The sequence below is a fragment of the Vipera ursinii genome, assembly GCF_947247035.1.
Source record: "Vipera ursinii genome assembly, chromosome: 1".
NCBI lineage: Eukaryota > Metazoa > Chordata > Lepidosauria > Squamata > Viperidae > Vipera > Vipera ursinii.
In genome coordinates, this window is record NC_139512.1 from 172843671 (window position 1) to 172866111 (window position 22441).

A 22441-nucleotide genomic window follows, 5' to 3' on the forward strand; every position below is an offset into this window, starting at 1 on the left:
GGCAGAAAGTGAAGAAGAACTAAAGAGCCTCTTTGTTGCAGGTGAAGAAGGAGAGTGCAAAAGTTGGGTTGAAACTTAACATTAAGAAAACCAAGATCATGGCATCTGGCCCTCTCAATTCCTGGCAAATAGATGGGGAAGAAATGGAGGTAGTGACAGATTTTATTTTCCTGGGCTCCAAGATCACTGCAGATGGGGACTGTAGCCAAGAAATTAAAAGACGCTTGCTCCTGGGGAGGAAAGCCATGGCAAATCTAGACAGCAATCCTGACTGCTCTTTAGAAGGCCAGATCCTGAAGCTAAAACTCAAGTACTTTGGCCACCTAATGAGAAGGAAGGACTCACTGGAGAAGAGCCTAATGCTGGGAAAGATTGAGGGCAATAGAAGAAGGGGACGACAGAGAATGAGGTGGCTGGATGGAGTCACTGAAGCAGTAGGCGTGAGCTTAAATAGACTCCAGAAGATGGTAGAGGACAGGAAGGCCTGGAGGAATGTTGTCCATAGGGTCGCGATGGGTCAGACACGACTTCGCAGCTAACAACAACAACAATTAATATAAGGTCAGAGGGAACTGTTCCATTGCTGTTCTTCTCTGGTCTTGATTGTTGCTCAGGGGTTTTGATGAGATTTATCTCAGATTAGATATCTGAATAAGAAGTGGTTTTTTGGAAGAGCATGGAAGTATTTAAATAGTATTGTTCTGTCAATACTACTTAAGGTGACAAAAAGAACATCCTAGGAAGACTATAGGTCAGAGTTATTACAATTCAATGCAATAGCCATTTGAAATTCCAGTATATGCTGCACCTATATATGTCTATGAAAATGTTGCCAAAAATGGTATGAAAGTTGCTGCGTAGTCCACCAGACTAGAGTGGACTGAGTGATATAAAAGGAATAGACTGAGCAAAGCAAAAAAGCAGGACCAAGAATTTCTCTTTCCCCCGCCCCTCCATTTCAGGGGAACAATTACTCATATAACCTAAAAAGTATGGCTAATTACGACAGCACCTTTTTTGATTTTTATGCCATGGAGATCATCCCAGGGAACTCCGGTGGCTCTAAAAACAGTTTGGGAGGATACATGTAGCCTTGGGACTGCAGTTTGCTCATTCCACTATAAACAATGTATCTAGAATAAAAGTTGAACGTTTTATTTATTTATTTCAGGTATTCTAGAAATCAGAGCACAAAGCTTTTAATCACATGGGGAAGCAAGCCATATTACTGAGCTTCAGGATACCAGCTTATCCTCCATTGAAGCTAGGAAGAAAAGATGGGCTCTGCCTTCTAAAATATCATAGGGAGAGCAATCGTTTTATACAACCTCCGTTAAATTTTAATGTTTTTATATTCTTGTTTTTATTGTACCGTAAGCTGCTCAGAATTGTTTGGAATAGTGAGAGGGGTGGCATATAAATTTAATAAATACATAAATAAACAGTAGTCCAAAAGAGCAATTTGCCACATTATTGTCATCTAGCCAATAATATTCCTCCAGCTTTTCTATGGGGGAAGGGAGCTCTTCTTCGCTTATCAGACATTGTCAAAGCCACAAGAATTTCAATTGGAAATTTCCGTTTTTATTCTTTTCTCCAGAGTATGGGGAGGGCCATACTTCTCAGCTCCTCTAATAGCATTAATGCTGCACTACAAATTCAGCCTATCTTTTTAACCAATGATAGCTGGAGGGCAAAGGCTTATTACAATGATGATCAAAGGTTTGTATTTGACAGCAGTATCATTCCTCCTTCTTCTAACTCCCCTTCATGTTCTCTTTTGAATTATTTAATCTGAGTACCACTTTCCTCTGTTTGGATTCTTTTTCATCCACCAAGATGATTATAAACAATGACATAACAAATGATTCAACAGAACATCTGTAAAAATTATTATGTGCCAGTAATGAAAAATTGGTGGAAACAGATTTTTAAAAAGTAGTTGAAAAAAGACCAGGTGGAAATATTATGGGATTTCTGAATACAAACTGATAAAGTTCTTGGGGCATAACACAATAGATTTCTCTGTGGTTGAAAGGGAGAAAACGTTGATAATTGATGTGGCAATACCAGAGGATGGTAGAAGACAAAGAACTGGAGAAGATCACAAAGTATCAAGATCTGAAAATTGAAACAGAAAGATTATGGCATCAACCAGCCATGGTGGGTCCTGGTGGTTATTGGCACACAGAGTGCCCTACCAAAAAAATCATGGACGGCACTTATAAAATATGCATAGTGACAAAATTTCCATCTGTCAAATACAGAAGGATATCATATACACTATGCCAATACATTATGACATCTTACAGAAGAATTTGATGCATATAAAGGCCAACATCAGTTAAAGAACCAACAGCTGTAATTTCACATTGTTGTGAACAGATAATAATAGAGTGGTACTTTGGTACTCATCAGTACTTGGTTCCAGTAGGCATGATGAGTACCAGAAATGATGAATACTAAACAATTTGTTCCCATCAGGAATAATATAACGAGTCACAAGGCAGCTGACACTGATAAGTTCTAATTTGTGGGTTGAGTACCAAACAAACAATGAGTACCTGGACAACATTTTTGCATCAAGATGCGTTGAGTATTAAGTTGGATGTGTTTCAAAGTAACTGAGTATTGAATTTATCAGATTTGAATACTCTAATTTTACAAAAAAAAACCATCCTGCTTGAAACAGCTTATATTTTTAATGCTACCTTCATAATTATTAGATCCTTGGTTAGGACTTGAGTTAATATGTTTCCACCCATCTTATGTATCTAATTGTAGATATAATGATAATAATTACAATAAAAATAACAACAATAATAACAACAACAATAATTTCTTCTGACAATTCACACTTGTTCAAGCTCTAGGAGAGTTAACAAGAACTGTACAGCAAGTAAGATAAAAATATGAACAAGATGTTAACAGATTTCTTGATACTTTCACAATTTAGCTGAACCTAAAACAAGAAATGCAAGCAATTTAAAGAACAAAAGTTAATGTATGAATTGGAATGCAGATATGACAGAATGAAGGATATAGTTAGCAAGAATATCTAAGTTTGCAGAGTTGAAGTACAAGACATAACCTAGACTTACTTTAATTTCATTTTCTGTTTCCTTATCTGCTTGATCCAGTTCCTTTTGCTTACTACTTCTTTCCCTTTTTCTGCAGTTTTAATAACACTACTTGCCTCAAAATTGAATAAGTTCATTCATATATGTCGGAATTCACTGCTTATCTACCAATATTTCTCCATCAACATTTTATATTGCCATTGTCTCCTGCCTGATAAGATTTTGAGAGGATATAAATTCTAGGGAATACTAAAATGTTTCAGAAACTCGTTGCAAAGATTCCAAGGATTCCTCTAGAAATGAGTTGTTCACATATATGCATACATTCTGTGTTATCAGAAGACTTACGTTCCATGAAATAGGGACCAGGTTCAATTCGCCATATGATCTGCCCTTTCTGTGTTCCAGTTACACCACGGTTTTTGGAATCCCAGAAATTTGCTGGTGAGTTCTCATCTGAAAGGGAGAAAAATCTATTAAAATATTACATCTATATCTTAGTGCTAGGGAAATTAATCCATGTGACACAACTGAAAGTCTGAAACTTTTTCAGCTACAGATTGCAGTGGATGAATGATGAAACTTCCGTAAAGAGTTAAAACAGTAAAATCAATATTGAAATAAATGAATAAATAAATTAAGTATAATTTTTGCATTTCAAGGATAATGCTGAGTGCCTCTCTCTCTCTCTATTGAAGTAACAACAGGCAAGTTCTCAATTAAGATTTAATTAAACTCATTTCTCTGAAACCATTTCTATTCATTCTCAGTCATTTGGACAAATGAAATTGTTGTTTTTCCCCTGAAAAAAATACCATTGCACAAAGGATTTCCCTTTCACAAAACTGAAAATGAATAATGTAGCAAATGTAATGGAATCCTTCAGTTTTTAGATAGAGGAAGGAAATATTTATATTTTTACCACTTGCCATAGTGACTCTGAGTGACTAACAACCCTCTACAAACAACAATCAACAAAACTAAAATAAAAAGCAAAATGCATTCTGGTCAGCTATAACATCATCTATCCCCAAGAAAGGCACATCTAACATTCCAATCCAAATGAAAAAGGGTTTTAATGTTTTCTGGGGAAAAAACAGGTTTTGGGTTCAATAAAGTCTTGGTGAGGGTCACTCCAGAGGATATATGCTATCTTTTCCAAGTTAGATTTTGTAGATCTAACTAAATGATATTGGCACAACAGAGTCTGGGGCATGCCCAGCCTGTGGAAGGGATTATATAACTGAGATAGGCAATCCTGCAAATAACCCAGTCTTGTGTCATGTAAAGCTTTATAAATGATAATCAGCACCCTGATTTGCACGTTGTAGCCTATAGGGAGATAGTAAGCTTGCAAAGCAGTGACGTTTCACGGGCATGCCATAGTATGTCCATAACTACCCATGACACTGCTTTCTGGGCCAATTACCGCTTCTGAGTGGTCACATAAAGCACACAATGCTGTAATCCAGCTGGGAGATGAATAAGGCATCAGTGATCACAAGTAGAGCCTTCTGGTTTATGAACAGGCACAATTAGCGTATCATTTGAAGTTGTGCAAAGGCCCTCCTGGCCATAGCTGCCACCTGCTCTCCAACAAGAGCCAAGAAGAGCCCTAAATGTCAAAACGCTTCTGGGCAGGGTAGTAAAGCGTCCTTCTTAGATATGACAAAGCAGAAGCTTCTGAAATGTTTCACTAAAGGCATAATCGTACTTCAGCATTAGACGGTAAATCCCTCTGCCCTGACAAGGGCCAGCAACAGCAACCGTTTTCTAGGTTGAAGCTCCAGAAAAACGCATCAAAAATAGTAACAGAATGCATGCTTAGTCATTAGAAGCTTATTACGGTACTTACTATATGTACCTTTCAAGATAGGAGCTCCCCGCTAGCCCATAATCTTTTCTAAATCATAACAAAGGTGTTGATTAAAAGATTAAATTGTTCCAACCTTTGACTAGTTGGGAAAAAAACATATTTTCTACTGTTTTTCCCTAAGGAAGACTTAGGAAAGTCTTACTGAGTAGGCTTGGAAACCATATCTTTCTGCAAAAGATCTCCATTATATCTCTCATACTACCTAGTTTTATGAGCTGTATAAAGGGGATTTTAATACATGGACTTTATCACGGCAGGAACAATGATGTCATCATCTGCTAAAATGCCTGGTAGTGAATAGATTTCCAGAAAGTAAATGAGGTGAGCCTTTCAAGTTTTTCTATTATTGTTGCAGATTGACATCCAGGAAGTCAAAGAATGGAAAAAGTAAACACAGCAGAGACTCTTTGTGGTTCCTTCTCATTGCTGGGCATAAATATTAAGACACTTTAATATTTATCTTAAAAATTAAATGTTGTATTTGAGTTCTGAAAGTGGTATATTAATGTTTACTGAATTTTAAAATTTGTACCTATTGCAGACAAGTAAAGTTCGCCAGAGATTATTCCCGGAAACTGCACTTGATAGTTGCTTTGTTTTTAGATAACTGAGATTTATGATGCTCTGCTGTATTGGATGGTAAGGCTGTGCCCTTGTGATTCCAGAGAGGTAGAAACCACAGAGCACATGGTTCTTCTCTCCCAGATCCCGGCACCAGCATGTTTTCAATGTCTTATTATAAGAGATCTATTTGATGAGTTTTTCTTGACATGGTTAAAGAATGGTTTGTCTATCGAATAAAGCCATTTGAAATTTGAGAATATAACTACAGCATGTGTAATCTCTGAATTATAGTCAGTAGTTTTGTGGCATCTGTGAAATCATCCACATAACATAATAAGTTGGGGGAAAAACACAAGTTCAATATGCAATTAGAACTGGATAAGCAAATTCACCAGCAAGGATCCTCCAAGAATTAAACTCTGGTTCAGTCCATATTATAGACTATTATTTTTCACAGTAGTAAGAACTTCCTTATAACATTTTGGCTTCAACATAAATAGCCTTTTGCAATTTATGTAATCCAAGTAGGATTAAACACTAATTAAATTGATTTCCTTCTTCCAGTCATTACCTCCACTGCTATTGAAAGTGGGGGAGAGAACTTCATTTAATTTGCTATAGAAAAAAAACCAATTAGGAACAAGACTTTTTAAACTTTAACACACATAAGCATTAAGAGACAGGAAAAGGAAACAACAGCTCTTGTATTACAGTTCCACTGTGCTTTTTTAGCTATACAGCTGCTATATTACAGTTGTAAAATGAATGAATGCATAATTAATCAATTCCTAAGAGAAAAGTGTTCCACTCTTCTTGAAAAGTATTCTCCATACAGATTCTTCTTCAAGGCAAACACTACCACCACCCTACCATATTAATTGAGCCATAATTTCAGTAAGTTTAACTACATTGTTTTTTACATTTGGACTCATTCTAGCAACTATAAGTGAAAGTTCAAAATAAATGCTTTCATAACATCATCCCATATTCAGAAATAAGGCAGAAGTAAGAATCACAGAACCAAAAAAAGAACCACATAAATATAGCCTAACTTTATTAAATATATATCTGTCCTATAGCAAAGTCAAGACAAGCAAAAAGAATAATTACAAATGAATAAAATTTGACCTGGAATGGAGCTGTGAGATTTTAGAGTTCTGATTCTCACTTTCACTATGCAATATTTATTATTTTCTATTGGGGAAGCCCCAGGACTCCATCATCCCATAGTTGCTATCCAGTGGCGTAGCGTGGGTTGTCAGCACCCGGGGCAAGGCAAGTAATTTGCGCCCCCTAACCTGTGGATTTTAGCACTCGAGTCTCTTCCACTAGCTCAGGAATTCTGGGAGTTGAAGTCCATGAGTCATAAAAGAGCCAAGGTTGCCTACCCCTGAGTTAGGTTCAAGGCAAAAAAGGGTCTCTGGAGAAGAGGGAAAATGCTAGTTTAAAACTGAAACAAGGCAACTTTAAGGTGCCTCAGCTGTGATTTAGGATGAGACAAAGAGAGGACATGGCGTTGAAAATGGTTAATGGGGCATGTTTGTTCCACTCTTAGTGGATGTCAAGATAAACCCCACGAGAGAATGACCTTACAACAGATGTGAATAGGCTTGGACTACGTTTGTAGATTGAGTGCATACTGCATACATCACATGGAGCGATGATGGGCTTCATCAAGATTTATGATCCCACAATTGGCTAGTTTTCTCCATCTTGTCCTAAACCCTGGATACCAACCACGGTTTATGGCTTAGCATGTGGTGTGGGGTGACCCAACATGTTAGGCAACAAACAATGACTTCCAACTTACAATGCCTCAGCTTCCCAAGGTTATTCCAAAGCCGGAAAAGCCAACCAACCCACCCTGCAGCTTTGCCTGCTTAGGCTGAACCCCAGGAATTCATACTTGCTGCGGCGCCCGACCTATTTTCTGCCCAGACGCTGCTTATCCAAGCCAAGCCGCCTCCTTCTCTTTGGCACCTCACCCCAAAGATTCGCTGGCCTGGCTGGAAACTCTCGCTGCTGGCAACATGTGTCGGGGGGGGCGGTCCCGATCGCCGATGCACGGTTGGATCGGCAACCTGCCGACGCAGCTTTCGTTCCAGAGCAGGGACCCCCGGAGAGACGCTGCAGTGATCCTCCCCCCGCGGGAAATCCACCCTCTTTCAAGGCCCGCCGCGCCCCCCCACCTTTGGCAACCGTCCCCGGGAGCGCCTTGGGAGAGCCTCCGCAGCGGAGCCCCGGGCTTGCAGGAGGGCCGTGCTCTGTGCACGCTCAGGAGCCGCCTTCTCCTTTGCGGGGGGGAGGAGGGAGAGAAGGCTTCCATCCAGCGCCGGAGCGAAGGCGGAGCGGCCCGAAGGAGGAGTCACGCTGTGTGGTTGTGTGTTTGTGTGCGTGTGTGTGTGTGGCGCGCCGTGGGGCGTCAGGCCCTTCCCGGCTAGGGCTCCGGTGCCTCCGCCCTGCCGGATCCCGGCGCCGAGAGCAGGGACCCCCGGAGAGACGCTGCAGCGATCCTCCCCCCGCGGGAAATCCACCCTCTTTCAAGCCCCGCCGCGCGCCCCCCGCCTTTGGCAACCGTCCCCGGGAGCGCCTTGGGAGAGCCTCCGCAGCGGAGCCCCGGGCTTGCAGGAGGGCCGCGCTCTGTGCACGCTCAGGAGCCGCCTTCTCCTTTGCAGGGGGAGGAGGGAGAGAAGGCTTCCGTCCAGCGCCGGAGCGAAGGCGGAGCGGCCCGAACGATGAGTCACGCTGTGTGGTTGTGTGTTTGTGTGTGTGTGTGTGTGTGTGGCACGCCGTGGGGTGTCAGGCCCTTCCCGGCTGGGGCTCCGGTGCCTCCGCCCTGCCGGATCCCGGCGCCGTCGAGCGCGCCCCCCCAGATGTTGCGCCCGGTGCGGCCGGCCCCCCTGCACCCCCCACGCTACGCCACTGTTGCTATCCTATATTTTTTTCTAGATTTCTTTCACTTTGTTCAGTTCACACAAAAAATTTTTTAAAGGAAAAACAGAGCAACACTAGTAGTATATTTTTTCTATAAATGATTCTCAAAACCTATTTGTTACAATTCACTACATCTTGTAGTGTACATTATATAGATACCGCTACAAAATCATAATGCAATATTAATTTGAAAAACAAATCTGTCTAGTAACTACTACTGAACATGTTGCTAAAATGATGTCACAAATGTGATTATAATCATTTAAAAATATAATATGAATTATCAGGTTCTTATTGGAAGTCCAGCTATTATGATATCATGTCACCCTTTCATTTAAAAAATTCCTCTACATACATTTTTCCTAGGCTTTCTAAGGAAAACCCATTTTGAGTGAATAGTTTCATAACTCTTTAAGATCAAAGGGTGAGTACAGAGCACATGAGGATATGCACATAGCACTATCTACAATGCCTTAAAGCAGTTGAATTTTGTTTTCTGAGCGGTTGTCTTCCACAGCTATTGGATAGTCATAGGAAAAGACTATGAATACGTACACAGAGGCACTTTTTTCCTTTCAAATCTTCTCCACATCCCTACTTTATCTTTAGCTGTAAATAAGTTCCAGAAACTAAAAGACTTCTGAATAGGCATGTCTAGAACTATGCCGTTAAGTTTCTTTTAACAGCATTCTTCTGTTCTTTTTCTGCCTTACCTGATTTATCCTGTGTTGGGGGTATTGTGCGCCAAGACTTTGGTTCCATTCATGTCAGATTAATTATCTGGACCTAGCAAGGGAGTCTTTTCTTTATGGTTTTTGTTATCCGTATGACAGTTCTTTTCTCCATTTTGAATACAGTTGACTTCTTGAAAAAGGGAACTCGGTACTGTGTTGAACCATCCCTGGCTTCATGATGAGTTCACTGGAGAAGTACTTTTGCATTTGTCATCTTCCTTTGGCTGTCAGATTCAGAGTTCTTAAGGAGGTTTTTTGGAATACTAAAGAACTGTTGTTGCAACTACCGAACTAACTGCTTTTTGTGCTCTAAAACACAGATGAAGTATTTTGTCCTTCAGATAAGTTTATTTGTAGCCACTCCCATTTGAAGGACACAGGATACAAAGTCTCCAGCCTCCCTCAACTTCCTTCCTTTACTGTTTTCCATGGAAGAGTTTGGGAGAATTAATAAACAGGATTTTTTTTTAAAAAAAACACACAATTGTAAATGATAACTGCATTAGTCAGAGAAAGCAACAAATGAACCATCAATCTTTTATATTAATTGCATCATTGCTTTGATAGTAGAGAAGTAATGTAATTCTGATTTTGCTGGCTGGTAAATTTCTCAACAGTTTTAGTGTGCAGACTTGTAAACAGATTAGCAAATAGAATGTCTCTATTTTAGCAAGATCTTGGCCTATACATGGTTTCTCACTGACACTGCCTAACTGAAGTAAAATCCTGTCAAGGCAAGAGACATTATGAGATATACTATGTTTCAAAGATATCCATTTTGGCTGCAGTAGAAAAAGAAATGAATCTGTAATATCTGAAACATCTGGTGATCATTAAGGTCCCTAAAATACTCAAATGCTCCATCAAAGTAATTTCACTGGAAATATTTTAAAGAAGAAAAAGCAAAGAGCTTGAATTTTCTGTTTCCCCAACCCATCAGTGAGCCAGATTTCCCAACCGGGGGTGTGAGATGATATTCCAGGAGGTGCAAAAACTTGGGTTTTCAAAATTATAGTGTATATGCATAATTCGTTGCCGTTATTGCAAACTTTTGTAAGGGGTGCAAGAATATATCAGAAGCGTTCTAGGAGTGCGGGGTATAGAAAAGGTTGGGAGCTGTGGCTGTAGACCAACTGGGAGATCAACAGCTGTGGGCCAGTTGGCCAAAATCATCATTTTGTCCAATTAAATCTACCAAGGAGTAACTGCCACAAGTCCCACACTTTGGGGAGGTTTGGTGGTGGGATGGGGCTAAGACAGACATGTCAAACACAAGGCCCGGGGGCCGGATCCGGCCCGCGAAGTGGTTTCATGTGGCCCGCGAAGCCATCCTGGAAACAGTGAGGGAATGGCCCCCACTGCCTTGGCCCTGGCCCAGAGACCCTCCTCCTGCCAGAGACCCTCAGATCTGTCCCACTCCTGCCCAGGCCCCCATAGGCACCCTTGATGCGAATGATGTAGAGCTGGCCATGCCCACCCAGTAGGCTATTCGCACTCTAGCCACGCCCACCCAGTAGGCCACGCCCACCCTGGCCATATCCACCCGGCCCCCTGAGGGCAACCGCAATGCTGATGCGGCCCTCAATGAAATTGAGTTTGACACCCCTGGGCTAAGACAAGGAGGTGCTGCTCTCTGTAGCAGTGCCTCTCTATAAATTTCAGGCTGGCTCTTAGTCATTCAGAAACTTTTGAAGACTGAGCTGTTCCAGACAGTCTTCCCCTATTTTAATGTTGCTATTTTTAATCTTAATCCTGACTTATTTTTATCCTGTATGGTTTCACTTCTGTAGAGTTGTTTTTATCTCTGTTACTGTGGATGTTTTAATTAGTTCACTTCTTATGTTAAGCCAAGAATCTTTTTGATTGTGGTGGCATAGAAATATGTTTAATTAATGCTGTAAATAGTTCTCAACTTGCAAAGTCTTGAGCCTTGCTCCTTAAGAAAAGTACCAGCTAACAAGATGCTAACAAGGGATAACAAGCCTAGCATTCTATAAGTTCTTATTATATCAAGAAAAGAAGAGGCTTAGAGCAGTGTTTCTCAACCTAAATAACTTTTAAGATGTGTGGACTTTAACCCCCAGAATTCCCCAGCCAACATGCTACAAACCATCAAAATTCAGATCAAGTGCCTTTGAAATTGAACAGTCACAGAACAATAAAACACAAGTATAAAATTTAAAGGTGCAAAAAAAATGAAAAAATAATAATGAGAAAAGGGTATCAAATTGGATTCTTCATATCTTAGCTATTGCTAGAAATTTTATAGCTTCTTTCCAAGTTAGATCTCGTAGAAGGAACATCATAATTTCTTGACCAGATAGCTAACTTTTCTGATACTTAGGTTTATGAGTGCCAGACAACATGTCTGTTATATGTGTTATTGACTCAACCTCTGCTCTATTCCAGAAACTGATATCTTTGCCTATGATTTTCAATATATGCAAATGAAAGTTAAAAAAAACTAGGCATGTAGGAAGGCCCACTTGGGTTACAAATAAAAAGACTGCATCATCCACATATGAAAGAATCGAAATAAGACTATAGGTGAGTGTGGGAAGGAGAAATTTTGGCTTAGAAAGGACCACAATAATGTCATTTAAATAAAAAATAAACTATCATGGGACTTGAATATAGCCCTTATTCTTTTGAGGATGGGAATGGTGAGGACACTGTTAAAATTGGCTCTAATCTGCATGGCAGAATTTTGATGTAACAAAATGATCAACCTGAGAAAGCAATGATCAATGGATATTATGACCAATTTCCTCCACTGTCTCTACACAGCAAGTTAATAAATGGCTTAAATCAATAAGTGTGACATAAAGAAGGGCTAAAATATTAAATATAAAAGGAATAAAACTGTATGTTGATCAATGGTGGGATATCCTAAAACCTGCTTGTATTCTCTGAATACATCCAATCTAAAAATTAATGGTACAGAAATTGAGCATAGATTTTGCTAATTATTGATTATAAGCTGAGTAGTAGGTTGACAGGATTTTTACTATCACCTTTGTCACAAAGTGACAAAATTAGTGGACCAGAGGAATGCTGTGGATATAATTTACTTCAACTTTAGTAAGGCATTTGATAAAGCAGATCACAACCTACTACTTGATAAGATAGAAAAATGTGGGTTAGACAGCATCACCACCAGATGGATTCGTAGCTGGCTGACTGGCCGTACTCAGCGTGTGGTCCTCAATGGAACTGCATTTACATGGAAGGAAGTGTGTAGTGGGGTGCCCCAGGGCTCTGTTCTGGGCCCAGTGCCCTTCAACATCTTCATCAACAATTTGAACAAGGGGATAGATGGGGAACTCATCAAATTTGCAGACGACACCAAGCTGGCAGGAATAGCCAATACTCCAGAAGATAGGCTTAAGATACAGGAGGATCTGGACAGACTTGAACACTGGGCGCTATCTAACAAAATGAAATTCAATGGTGAAAAAAAGTAAGGTTCTACATTTAGGCAGGAAAAACCAAATGCACAGGTATAGTATAGGTGGTAGCTTGCTCAATAGTAGTGATTATGAGAGGGATCTTGGAGTCCTAGTGGACAATCACTTAAATATGAGCCAGCAGTGTGCTGCAGCTGCCAAAAAAGCCAACACAGTGTTAGGCTGCATTAACAGAGGGATAGAACCAAGATCACGTGAAGTATTAATACCACTTTATAATGCCTTGGCAAGGCCACACTTGGAATACTGCATCCAGTTTTGGTCACCACGATGTAAAAAAGGATGTTGAGACTCTAGAAAGAGTACAGAGAAGAGCAACAAAGATGATTAGGGGACTGGAGGCTAAAACATATAAGGAACAGTTGATGGAATTGGGTATGTGTAGTTTAATGAAGAGAAGGGCGAGGGGTGACATGATAGCAGTGTTCCAATATCTCAGGAGCTGCCACAAAGAAGAGGGAGTCAAGCTATTCTCCAAAGCACCTGAAAGCAGGACAAGAAGCAACGGATGGAAACTAATCAAGGAGAGAAGCAATCTAGAACTAAGGAGAAACTTCCTGATAGTTAGAACAATTAACCAGTGGAACAACCTGCCACCAGAAGTGGTGAATGCTCCAACACTGGAAGTTTTTAAGAAGAGACTGGACAGCCATTTGTCTGAAATGGCATAGGGTTTCCTGCCTGAGCAGGGGGTTGGACTAGATGACCTCCAAGGTCCCTTTCTTCTTCTTCTTCTTCTTCTTCTTCTTCTTCTTCTTCTTCTTCTTCTTCTTCTTCTTCTTATTATTATTATTATTATTATTATTATTATTATTATTATTACTTTTTTTTAACTGCACTGACAAAAAAACCACAAAGTAATTGTGTAATGCATTGTATTGGTAATACTAGAAGCTCTCTGCTGGAAGCACTCTGGAGGAAATAATCTTATTTTTAACCATATTATTAAAAGATAACATACTGTGTCATTTCTGTTTACTATTTGAACTGATAAATGTCTAATTGTAACATACATCAAGCTATAATTTATTCCTTGTTTTGCCTGCTGAATGGGGGTATTATTGTTATTTTTCCTCTGATATTCTATGTAGCCAAAGAAATTTCTTCTCAGAAAATCTGGGGACTCACCAGCATAATAAACCAAGAGGAGTATCTCTTCTCAGCAGGCATGTGGGATCTTTTGTATTCAAGGTTTTCAAGGAAAAAATTAAGAATTTCTATTAAGATGTAATATTATTTCACAGATTTACTTCAGAAATAACAAAACTTATTCTGCTGATTTATGTTTTTGTTTAAGCTGGGCACACACTGGATAAGCAAATTTTGGCATTTTGAGGACAATTCTTTTCCTCCTTCCAACTAAATAGTTGCATTCCTTGAAAGGTTATACCTCTGTTAACATTACATTTTAAAATATGCTGGCAGACAATATATGGCATTCTTTACACCAATTCACTAAAATGCTGCAACTGGACACCACATGGTAATTATACCTCCTACCTTCCTCAGCATTTCCATGGGTTTCTATTTCACATCATTCTTAGCTGTCTAAAAAGCTAGGGCAAATCTATATCCAGTTAATTCTATTTCCTGCCTCTATGCAATTTTCAATCTGCATTGTGACATAATAATGTTGACCGTGTTATTCCTTCCTCCTTCATCTTTCTTTTCTTGCCTCCTTTCAGTGATTAGCTGAAAGATATAATTTAAAAAGAGAGACAGACCAAATAATTTGATGTAAGAATTAAAGGCAACATAGTAGAAAATGGGGGAACAAGAAAATTGCAGAGGCTTGACCTGACCACAGCTAGGAATCAAGATCTCAAAAGCATACACACACACGCAAAAAAAGTTAAAAAAAACAGCAGGCAAATATTAGCAGCAGAGATGGTTTCAACAAAATTATGTTTTCTTATCCTTTAAACCGACTGCTAAAGACTGGGAGCTGATGTAATTGACAAATAATTTGTTTATGGATTATTGCCAGATACTTATTTTAAATAAGACATTAGTAGGTATGCCTTCTTTTAGAACACCATTTTTACTTAAAGGATAATAGCTGCCTCTGAATTCAAACATAAGCACAACTTCAAAATAAATTATCCTAAAATTAAGGGGTTTATTTTCACATTAAAGAAAAATGCACTATACTAACAATGCAGCATCACATTTTTAGTGTTCCTTTAATGTAGGAATTCTAACCAACAGAAGCATGAAATCTAATTGTGTAGTGGCCAAAACTAAAAGAAGGAGGTTGAGTTATACTCCATCAATATATTCAGTTATAAAATGCAGTAGAAAAATACCAAATGAAATCAGATCAGACCATACAATAATTCTAAATTTGTCCCTAGATGTTATACGTGACTCCACATAAATCGCCCTGAGTAAAAAAAACATGTTCAAAGGAATTGCCCAGATGTCTCTGAGAGCCGAAATACCTATTATGAAGCTAGGATAACAGGCTTCCTGGAAGACTCTGGCCTCTATGATCATAAATTATTCTGGCATGAAAAACTTCCTACCAATATTAGCTGTCATTCCTGAAGTGGTTGTGTTGCAATGGCAATGATCCAAGCCAGAGATCAATGTAATGTCATGTTTCCGACAGAGACAAATAAAGCTCCGAGACCTGGAAATTTCTCAAAGAACATGTTTATTAGTTACGTCAAAAGTGAAACCAACTCTGAAGACACACGTAACAATTCCCCAATACAAAGTTAAGAAATCCCACCTCTAAAGCTATGCAAGGAACTACATTCCCCAATACATCTTCTTGGCGGTCTTTGCACAAAACGCCCAGCCAGCAGTCTTGGGAGCAGCCGATGATCTTGGTTCCCATGGGACAAAAGAATATTTTGACTAGCCAAGCACCTGGCAATCCCCCCTTCAATGTGTCAACCAAAAATGAATAGGGAAAATGGCCACAGCCATACTCATTTTCCAAGTTGACATGTAACTTCAATGTAATGTGCTGAATGTAGATTAAAGAAGTAAGATTAGATTCCAACTATTGAATTGATAATAATTGTACCTGTTATTCCTAAATTTATTTCGTTTACTCAAAGTCCTAGTGCTATACATCCCAAAGAGAAATATGCCCTTCTTACTATTATTACTTAGGGACCTAGAGAAAGCATTCAATTTCCAAATTTAAATCTGGATTTTTAATTGATGACAATTTCATTTTTTTATATATTTCAAGGGTAAGGAACTTTTAGTCTGAGGGGCTTTTAAATCTACCTGCAAGGCAATAATTAGAGGCCACCATATCTAACTACACATACCTGGATGAGCACTAGATGGCAGCAGTAGGGCTAGAATTCTGTATCTCTTTGTTAGCCTTAGGTGATTATCCAGAGTTTTAAGACCCAGGCATGGCAGACAAGGAAAGGTTTAAAAGAGACCTTCTGCTCCTTTCTAGTAACCCTTTTTGGGAAATTCCTCAAATCAGTATTCTTCTACAGTGTCCCCTATTTCCCATCTTGAAATCATTGCTTGGAAGTAATCTTTCAGGAGAATTCCATCCTCTCCTGGAGAATAACTAGGTCCATTTATCCTAGAGACTAACAATTTCAAATCCAAATAAGATCATTCTTTATTACAGTCAGTGCTTTTTTTGTAAAAGAAAAAGGTGCCAGAACTCACACATGTCATACAACCCGCCTTGCCTACCCTACAAGGTTCCATCCAAAAAAGGTGCTGGAACTCCGTTCTGAGCGTTCTATGAGAAAAAAAGCCCTGATTACAGTCATAGACAGCGTACCTACAATACAAAAAAGCTTATTAGTCTGAAAACTCAAATAATAGACACCTTAGCAGAAAGGGAGATTCTGTAAGAGAGAAGCAGTACACGTTTTTTTTTAAAGTATTATTGTATTAGAGCAAAAATTAGATGTAATTGACTTGACATGAATGTGGCCACGGCAACACAAAAATAAGACATTTTTGCATTCCATTGGAATGCCTACATGTTTTTATTTTTGTACTGTAATATTTAATTAATATATATCTAAAGAATTGTGTTTAATATTTTTCATTGGCTATTTTCATCATACTGGAAGCAATTACCATATTTTCCAGAGAAATATCACTTTGAATAGTGAGAATTCAAATAATGCAACCATTTTGTGGGATTCATTAAGGGTATTAATTGAGACTTACTATTAAATATCTGCTCAGACATATTTTCTTAAAGTTAAACATACAAGGACAAACTGAGAGGGTTAAGTAAGTGTTAATTTCTAGCTCTATGACCCTCCACTCTTTCCATGTGTCCACATAAATCTGAACTTACTAAGATTTTGGGGAGGGTAAGTACATTGTGAACTACAGATTGTACTTTTATCATTGGAGCCTAAAATTGTACAGCCATGTCCACTGCGGCTCCTATGCAGTTTATGATCATTTGTAATTTTATATATTTCTTAAGCCTCACAATTTGTCATAGTATTGCTCCAACTGACCATTGCTTTTCATTTTTTATAATATTGATATTATATATCATGATGTTTAAGCTTAAGTTTATAATTAGTTTACATTGCCAAGAATTGCACAATTGTGGTGCTTGTGAAATCTATTAAATAAATCCATAAATAAGGTGTGTAAGTCAGAGATCTTTCTTCCTATACTTGTCCATTTGATTTCTTTTTCCAAAACAGATTTTTTGTTGTGAATTAATGGAAATTTAATCATGAACTCCTAAACATTTCAATTATATTCAATACAGCATCCATTTGGTATTTGACTCTCATAGGAGAAGAAGGAAAACATTTTCCTGGGGCTGGACTTGATAGAGATAAGCAAAATCCCAATTCAGAGGTTGGTTTGAAGATTCGGGAAATACGCAGCAATCTAGGGACTAGTGGAAATTACAGTGGATCTGGATTAGAATTTTGGTTTTATTTTATGGAACAATACTTTGAGCTACCGTGACCCTTTGTTTGCTGTCAATCTCTGTGTATTCTATGGTTGGCCACATTCTGCCTTTTCAGAAATGGTTATTCAACTCAGTTTCTTCTTTTTCTCCTTTTTGCTTCTTTCAATTTGCCTCTTTTTCTTTAACCTTGATATATGTAATAAAGATGTGAATTCACATTGATAAAAAGGCTCTCATTCTGAAAAGAATCTAACCTTTAGCACAATCTCCCCCTTCCCCCAAATAGTATGTCTGCCATGCTATTTATCTCCTTCCAAGATGATGATGATGATGATAAAAAAGCCAGTAAGATTTCTCTGAGAAAAAAATGCTATTCCCAAGAATAGTGATAGATGCAGCCAGGCATTGTGAGGGAAGAATTTAAAATCAACTGGGCCAACCTATCCTAGATCCCTCATTACACACTGCAGATATTTTCAGACCAAAAGGGTTGTTGGGAGTTGGCTGCAATATAGGACTTAATATCCCATTTTTCTATTCCGTAGAAATAGAAAGTGGTGTATATGTTATAGCTACAATATTATGTAAAATAGATTAAATAAATATGCCATGAAAATCTTTTCATAAAAGGTCAGCCATCATCAACAAAAGCAAAACTGGCTTGAAAAGTCAAAATATTCCACAACTTAGGTACAAATCTAAAGAAGTCTAAAATCACAAAGAAGAAGGTCCCATTTTCTGATCAACATATGTCTGTCTATCTTAGGGGAAATGCATTTAGGGAACAGTCATATTGCTAAGGGAAAAGGTAACTCCATTGGCATCCTGGAATTAAACAATTTTGGTCTTGAAAATTATTTAGTAACATTCTGAACTGACTTAACTACAAATCAGCAAATAGTGCAGGCATTGCAGGAAACATATAATACGATTCTAGGAGTGGGTATATATTAATATGTTGATTAAGCATTCTGCACCCAAAGATTTTGAAGAGTATTCTATTGTTCCAGGTAGGGTACATTGCTACAGTCCTACCTTGATCCAAAACTGTATCTATGGACATCTTAGTTCCAAAAGAATTCTACTTTATTAAAGATAGCTATATTACTACTCATTGGCAATTCAATTGTTTTCCTATAGTGCCTTTTTTACTGCCAAACATGTTGTCTAGAGATATAATGCATAGCATTAAGCATTTATTTCCACATTAATTTGATTGATGAAAAACACTCATAAATCTGTTATGGATTTTTAGTGCACTGAAGATTGTTGGAGTATATTGTTGAATACACATTCAGTTCATAGGCTACACATTACTCTTATCAACTGGCAAACATGGGAACATTGCATCTCTAGGTATAATCAAATTCTAATTTCCATTATATCTGTCTGCCAAGCATGATGTATGAGCCCCTTAGACATACTGAATTAAAGCCTGATCATATCCAGAATGGCAGGGATTTCCCATTCCAACTTTACATTATAATGCATCTCTATTCCACAGTGCAGCTATCCTAAGAAATATCTTCCAAGTAAAACAATTTGGAAAAAATGGTCTGGAATAAATACAATTGTTAATTTTATCCCACAAACAAGGTATACTATTTTCCCTGCCAAATCTACACTTAACTTTTTCACCATTATCTTCCTAATAAGGAAGTGACCACTTAACTCTTTACTGGTCTTTACAGTTAACATAGCATATCATTTACAATGATGTAACTGAACAGAAATTTATTAACTTTCTTTCTTACAAGTCTACTACTCATTTAAAAACATTATTTCATATAATACCCAGTGATCTGAAACAGATTGTTTGGGATAAAAAAATAAACAAAAATGTTATTTGTACTTATAGGGGACTCTTATACAGTCTGATTTCTATTTTTAAAATTTTAAATATTCAAAATCCTATTTGAAAGATTACATGATTTTTTTCTAAATACCCTGCAAGGCACAAATATTTTACCTGCAAAAATAATGCTACATATTAATAAATTCTGGTGTTCTTTTTGAATTTTAAAAGCTGAGAAAAAATATTTTAAATTCAATAAAGCGAGAAAAGCACAATTTATGCTAAAAGCTAATAGAAAAAAGTAAAGTTTTTAATAAAATAAAAATAAATTAAACACATTCTATATAACAAGAATCCAGGTAGCTTTACTAAAAGCTAATATTATGTTAACCTGCAAGTTCCCAGAATTACCAAAATATTAAAATTCCATTCTGGAATTTGAATAATACATTTTTGATAAACTCAAATTGGTATCTTGCTTCTAATTCTGTGCAGTTATTAACCTTTAATGATTTGTATTATATATTGTATACATTATAAGAGCAAAAAGTGCCAGAGATCAAGTGAAATATTTATATTAATCTGTATTATAAAAATTAAATATCTTAAATTCAATGCAACCAAGCAATTCATCCTTAACCTTCTGGTTTTTTTTTTTTGGGGGGGGTTGTTTTCCACTTGGTTCATTATCTCAAGAAGGATACGGAATTATTTAGAGCTGAGTGTATGGCACTGTATAGGAATTTTTTTAAAAAGTGATTTGACCTTCTGAATTACAGTAATTGTCCAAGTAAATCTAAAGGTTTCAAGAGATCAGTCCAAATATATGTTGTGCTTTAACCTAAGCTAATCTGAAGTCTGCTACCAAATGATTTATTTCAAGACTCACTTCCTTTGTTATCTATCATGGCTATATATATATAAAAAGTGTTCGAGGAAATAACCCCACACATCCTGAAGGAAAAGCAGGCAGGGGTCATGAAAGATAACTTGGCCTTAATTCTTCTACAGACAAAAAAAAACATAAGCACAAAACAATTTACGTGAACCTATCATATCAGCATGACTGCTCTCACTTGCTGATGTCCACCAAATTCATACTGGCGTGAAAACTGAAATCCCCACGCAGAAAATACATACGGTATACAAAACCCCCTCATGCTCATTCTCTCCATTTCTCCTGCTTTCCCAAGTTTAATATGACAGCAAAACCACCTGTCCCCCCCCCTGAATTTATTACAGACATTATTCCCTAAATCAGACACATATAATAATTATACCTGGATCCTTATAAATACAATGAATTTACTGTTTTATTCAGTTTCAATCTGTAAGAAGCAAAAATACAAAAAGTTCCATGTTACAAAACCAATAAAAAGTAAAAAAAAACTAATAAAAAGTAAAAATGTATATAACCAGACTGTTATTTTAAATGTATATGCATTGTGTATGGCTTGGGTCCGGGATATTTGAGGGAACACCTGCTGCCGGCATCAAGTTCCCTTCGTCCTGTGCGCTCCCACAGGCAGGGCCTTCTCAGGGCGCCGCCGGTAAAAGACTGCCGGCGGATAACACCCAGGGGCAGGGCCTTCTCTGTGGGTGCGCCTGCCCTTTGGAACCAGCTGCCCGTGGAGCTTAGGACTGCCCCCGACCTTCGCTCATTTCACCGGGACCTGAAGACCTGGCTCTTCATGCTTTCCGGCCCAGGCTGAGAGTTTTAATTGGGGTTTTTATATTTCTACTTCAGGGACTGAATTTAATCATTTTTAATTGTTTTTTAATTTTTGTATTGATGTTTTAAACACCTTGTAAACCGCCCGGAGTCCTACAGGAAAAGGGCGGTATATAAATCTAATAAAATCTAAAATGTAAATCTATATAGACACCTTATTAATTTTATCTTCCTAATTAATGTTTGATTAGAGATTGAATAATTCCAAAGAACATCTATACTACAGTTCTGATATAAGCAGTACTTCTAAACCAAGCCTTGGAATTGTTACCTGCATGTGATTCATATGCATATTAGGCATTAAAGCTATCCTATCAGTTATATCCAAGAGACGGCTCTACACATGGACATCACCAGACAGTCAACACAGAAATCAGATTGACTATATGCTCTGCAGCCAAAGATGGAGAAGCTCTATACCAAACATGTCAAACACAAGGCCCGGGGGCCGGATCCGGCCCGCGTAGTGGTTTCATGCGGCCCGCGAAGCCATCCTGGAAACAGTGAGGGAATGGCCCCCACTGCCTTGGCCCTGGCCCAGAGACCCTCCTTCTGCCAGAGACCCTCAGATCTGTCCCACTCCTGCTCAGGCCCCCATAGGCACCCTTGATGCGAATGATGTAGAGCTGGTCATGCCCACCCAGTAGGCCATGCGTACTCTAGCCACACCCACCCAGTAGGCCATGCCCACCCAGGCCATACCCACCTGGCCCCCTGAGGGCAACCGCAATGCTGATGCGGCCCTCAATGAAATTGAGTTTGACACCCCTGCTCTATACAGTCAGTAAAAACAAGACCAGGAGCTGACCGTGGCTCAGACCATGAGCTTCTCATTGCAAAGTTTAGGCTTAAACTGAAGAAAGTAGGGAAAAGCACTAGGCCACTCAGTTATGAATTAAATCATATCCCTGTTGAATATACAGTAGAGGTGACAAATAGATTTAAGGAATTAGATCTGATAGACAGAGTGCCTGAAGAACTATGAACAGAGGTTTGCAACACTGTACAACAGGTAGCAACCAAAACCATCCCAAAGAAAAAGAAATGCAAGAAAGCAAAATGGCTGTCTGAGGAAGCTTTGCAAATAGCTGAGGAAAGGAGGGAAGCGAAAGGAAAGGGAGAAAAAGAAAGATACGCCCAATTGAATGCAGAATTCCAGAGAATAGCTAGAAGAGATAAGAATGCCTTCTTAAATGAACAGTGCAAAGAAATAGAAGAAAACAATAGAATAGGGAGGACCAGAGATCCTATGCAGAGCACATCATGAGAAAGGCAGGGCTAGATGAATCAAAAATTGGAATTAAGATTGCCAGAAGAAATATCAACAACCTAAGATATGCAGATGATACCACTCTAATGGCAGAAAGTGAAGAAGAACTA

At 38.4% G+C, this 22441-nt stretch overlaps 1 protein-coding gene across 1 annotated transcript in view; it reads right to left on the reverse strand.

Annotated features, from left to right (window-relative positions):
* Positions 1-22441, reverse strand: part of HECW2 (HECT, C2 and WW domain containing E3 ubiquitin protein ligase 2) — a gene marked incomplete at its 5' end in the record, with an annotated part of 121296 nt that overhangs the window by 84902 nt on the left and 13953 nt on the right. Inside the window, one exon of the mRNA XM_083366498.1 lies at positions 3429-3536. Within this exon, the coding sequence (XP_083222624.1) occupies positions 3429-3536 (108 nt within the window). The remainder of the gene's footprint in view (positions 1-3428; positions 3537-22441) is intronic.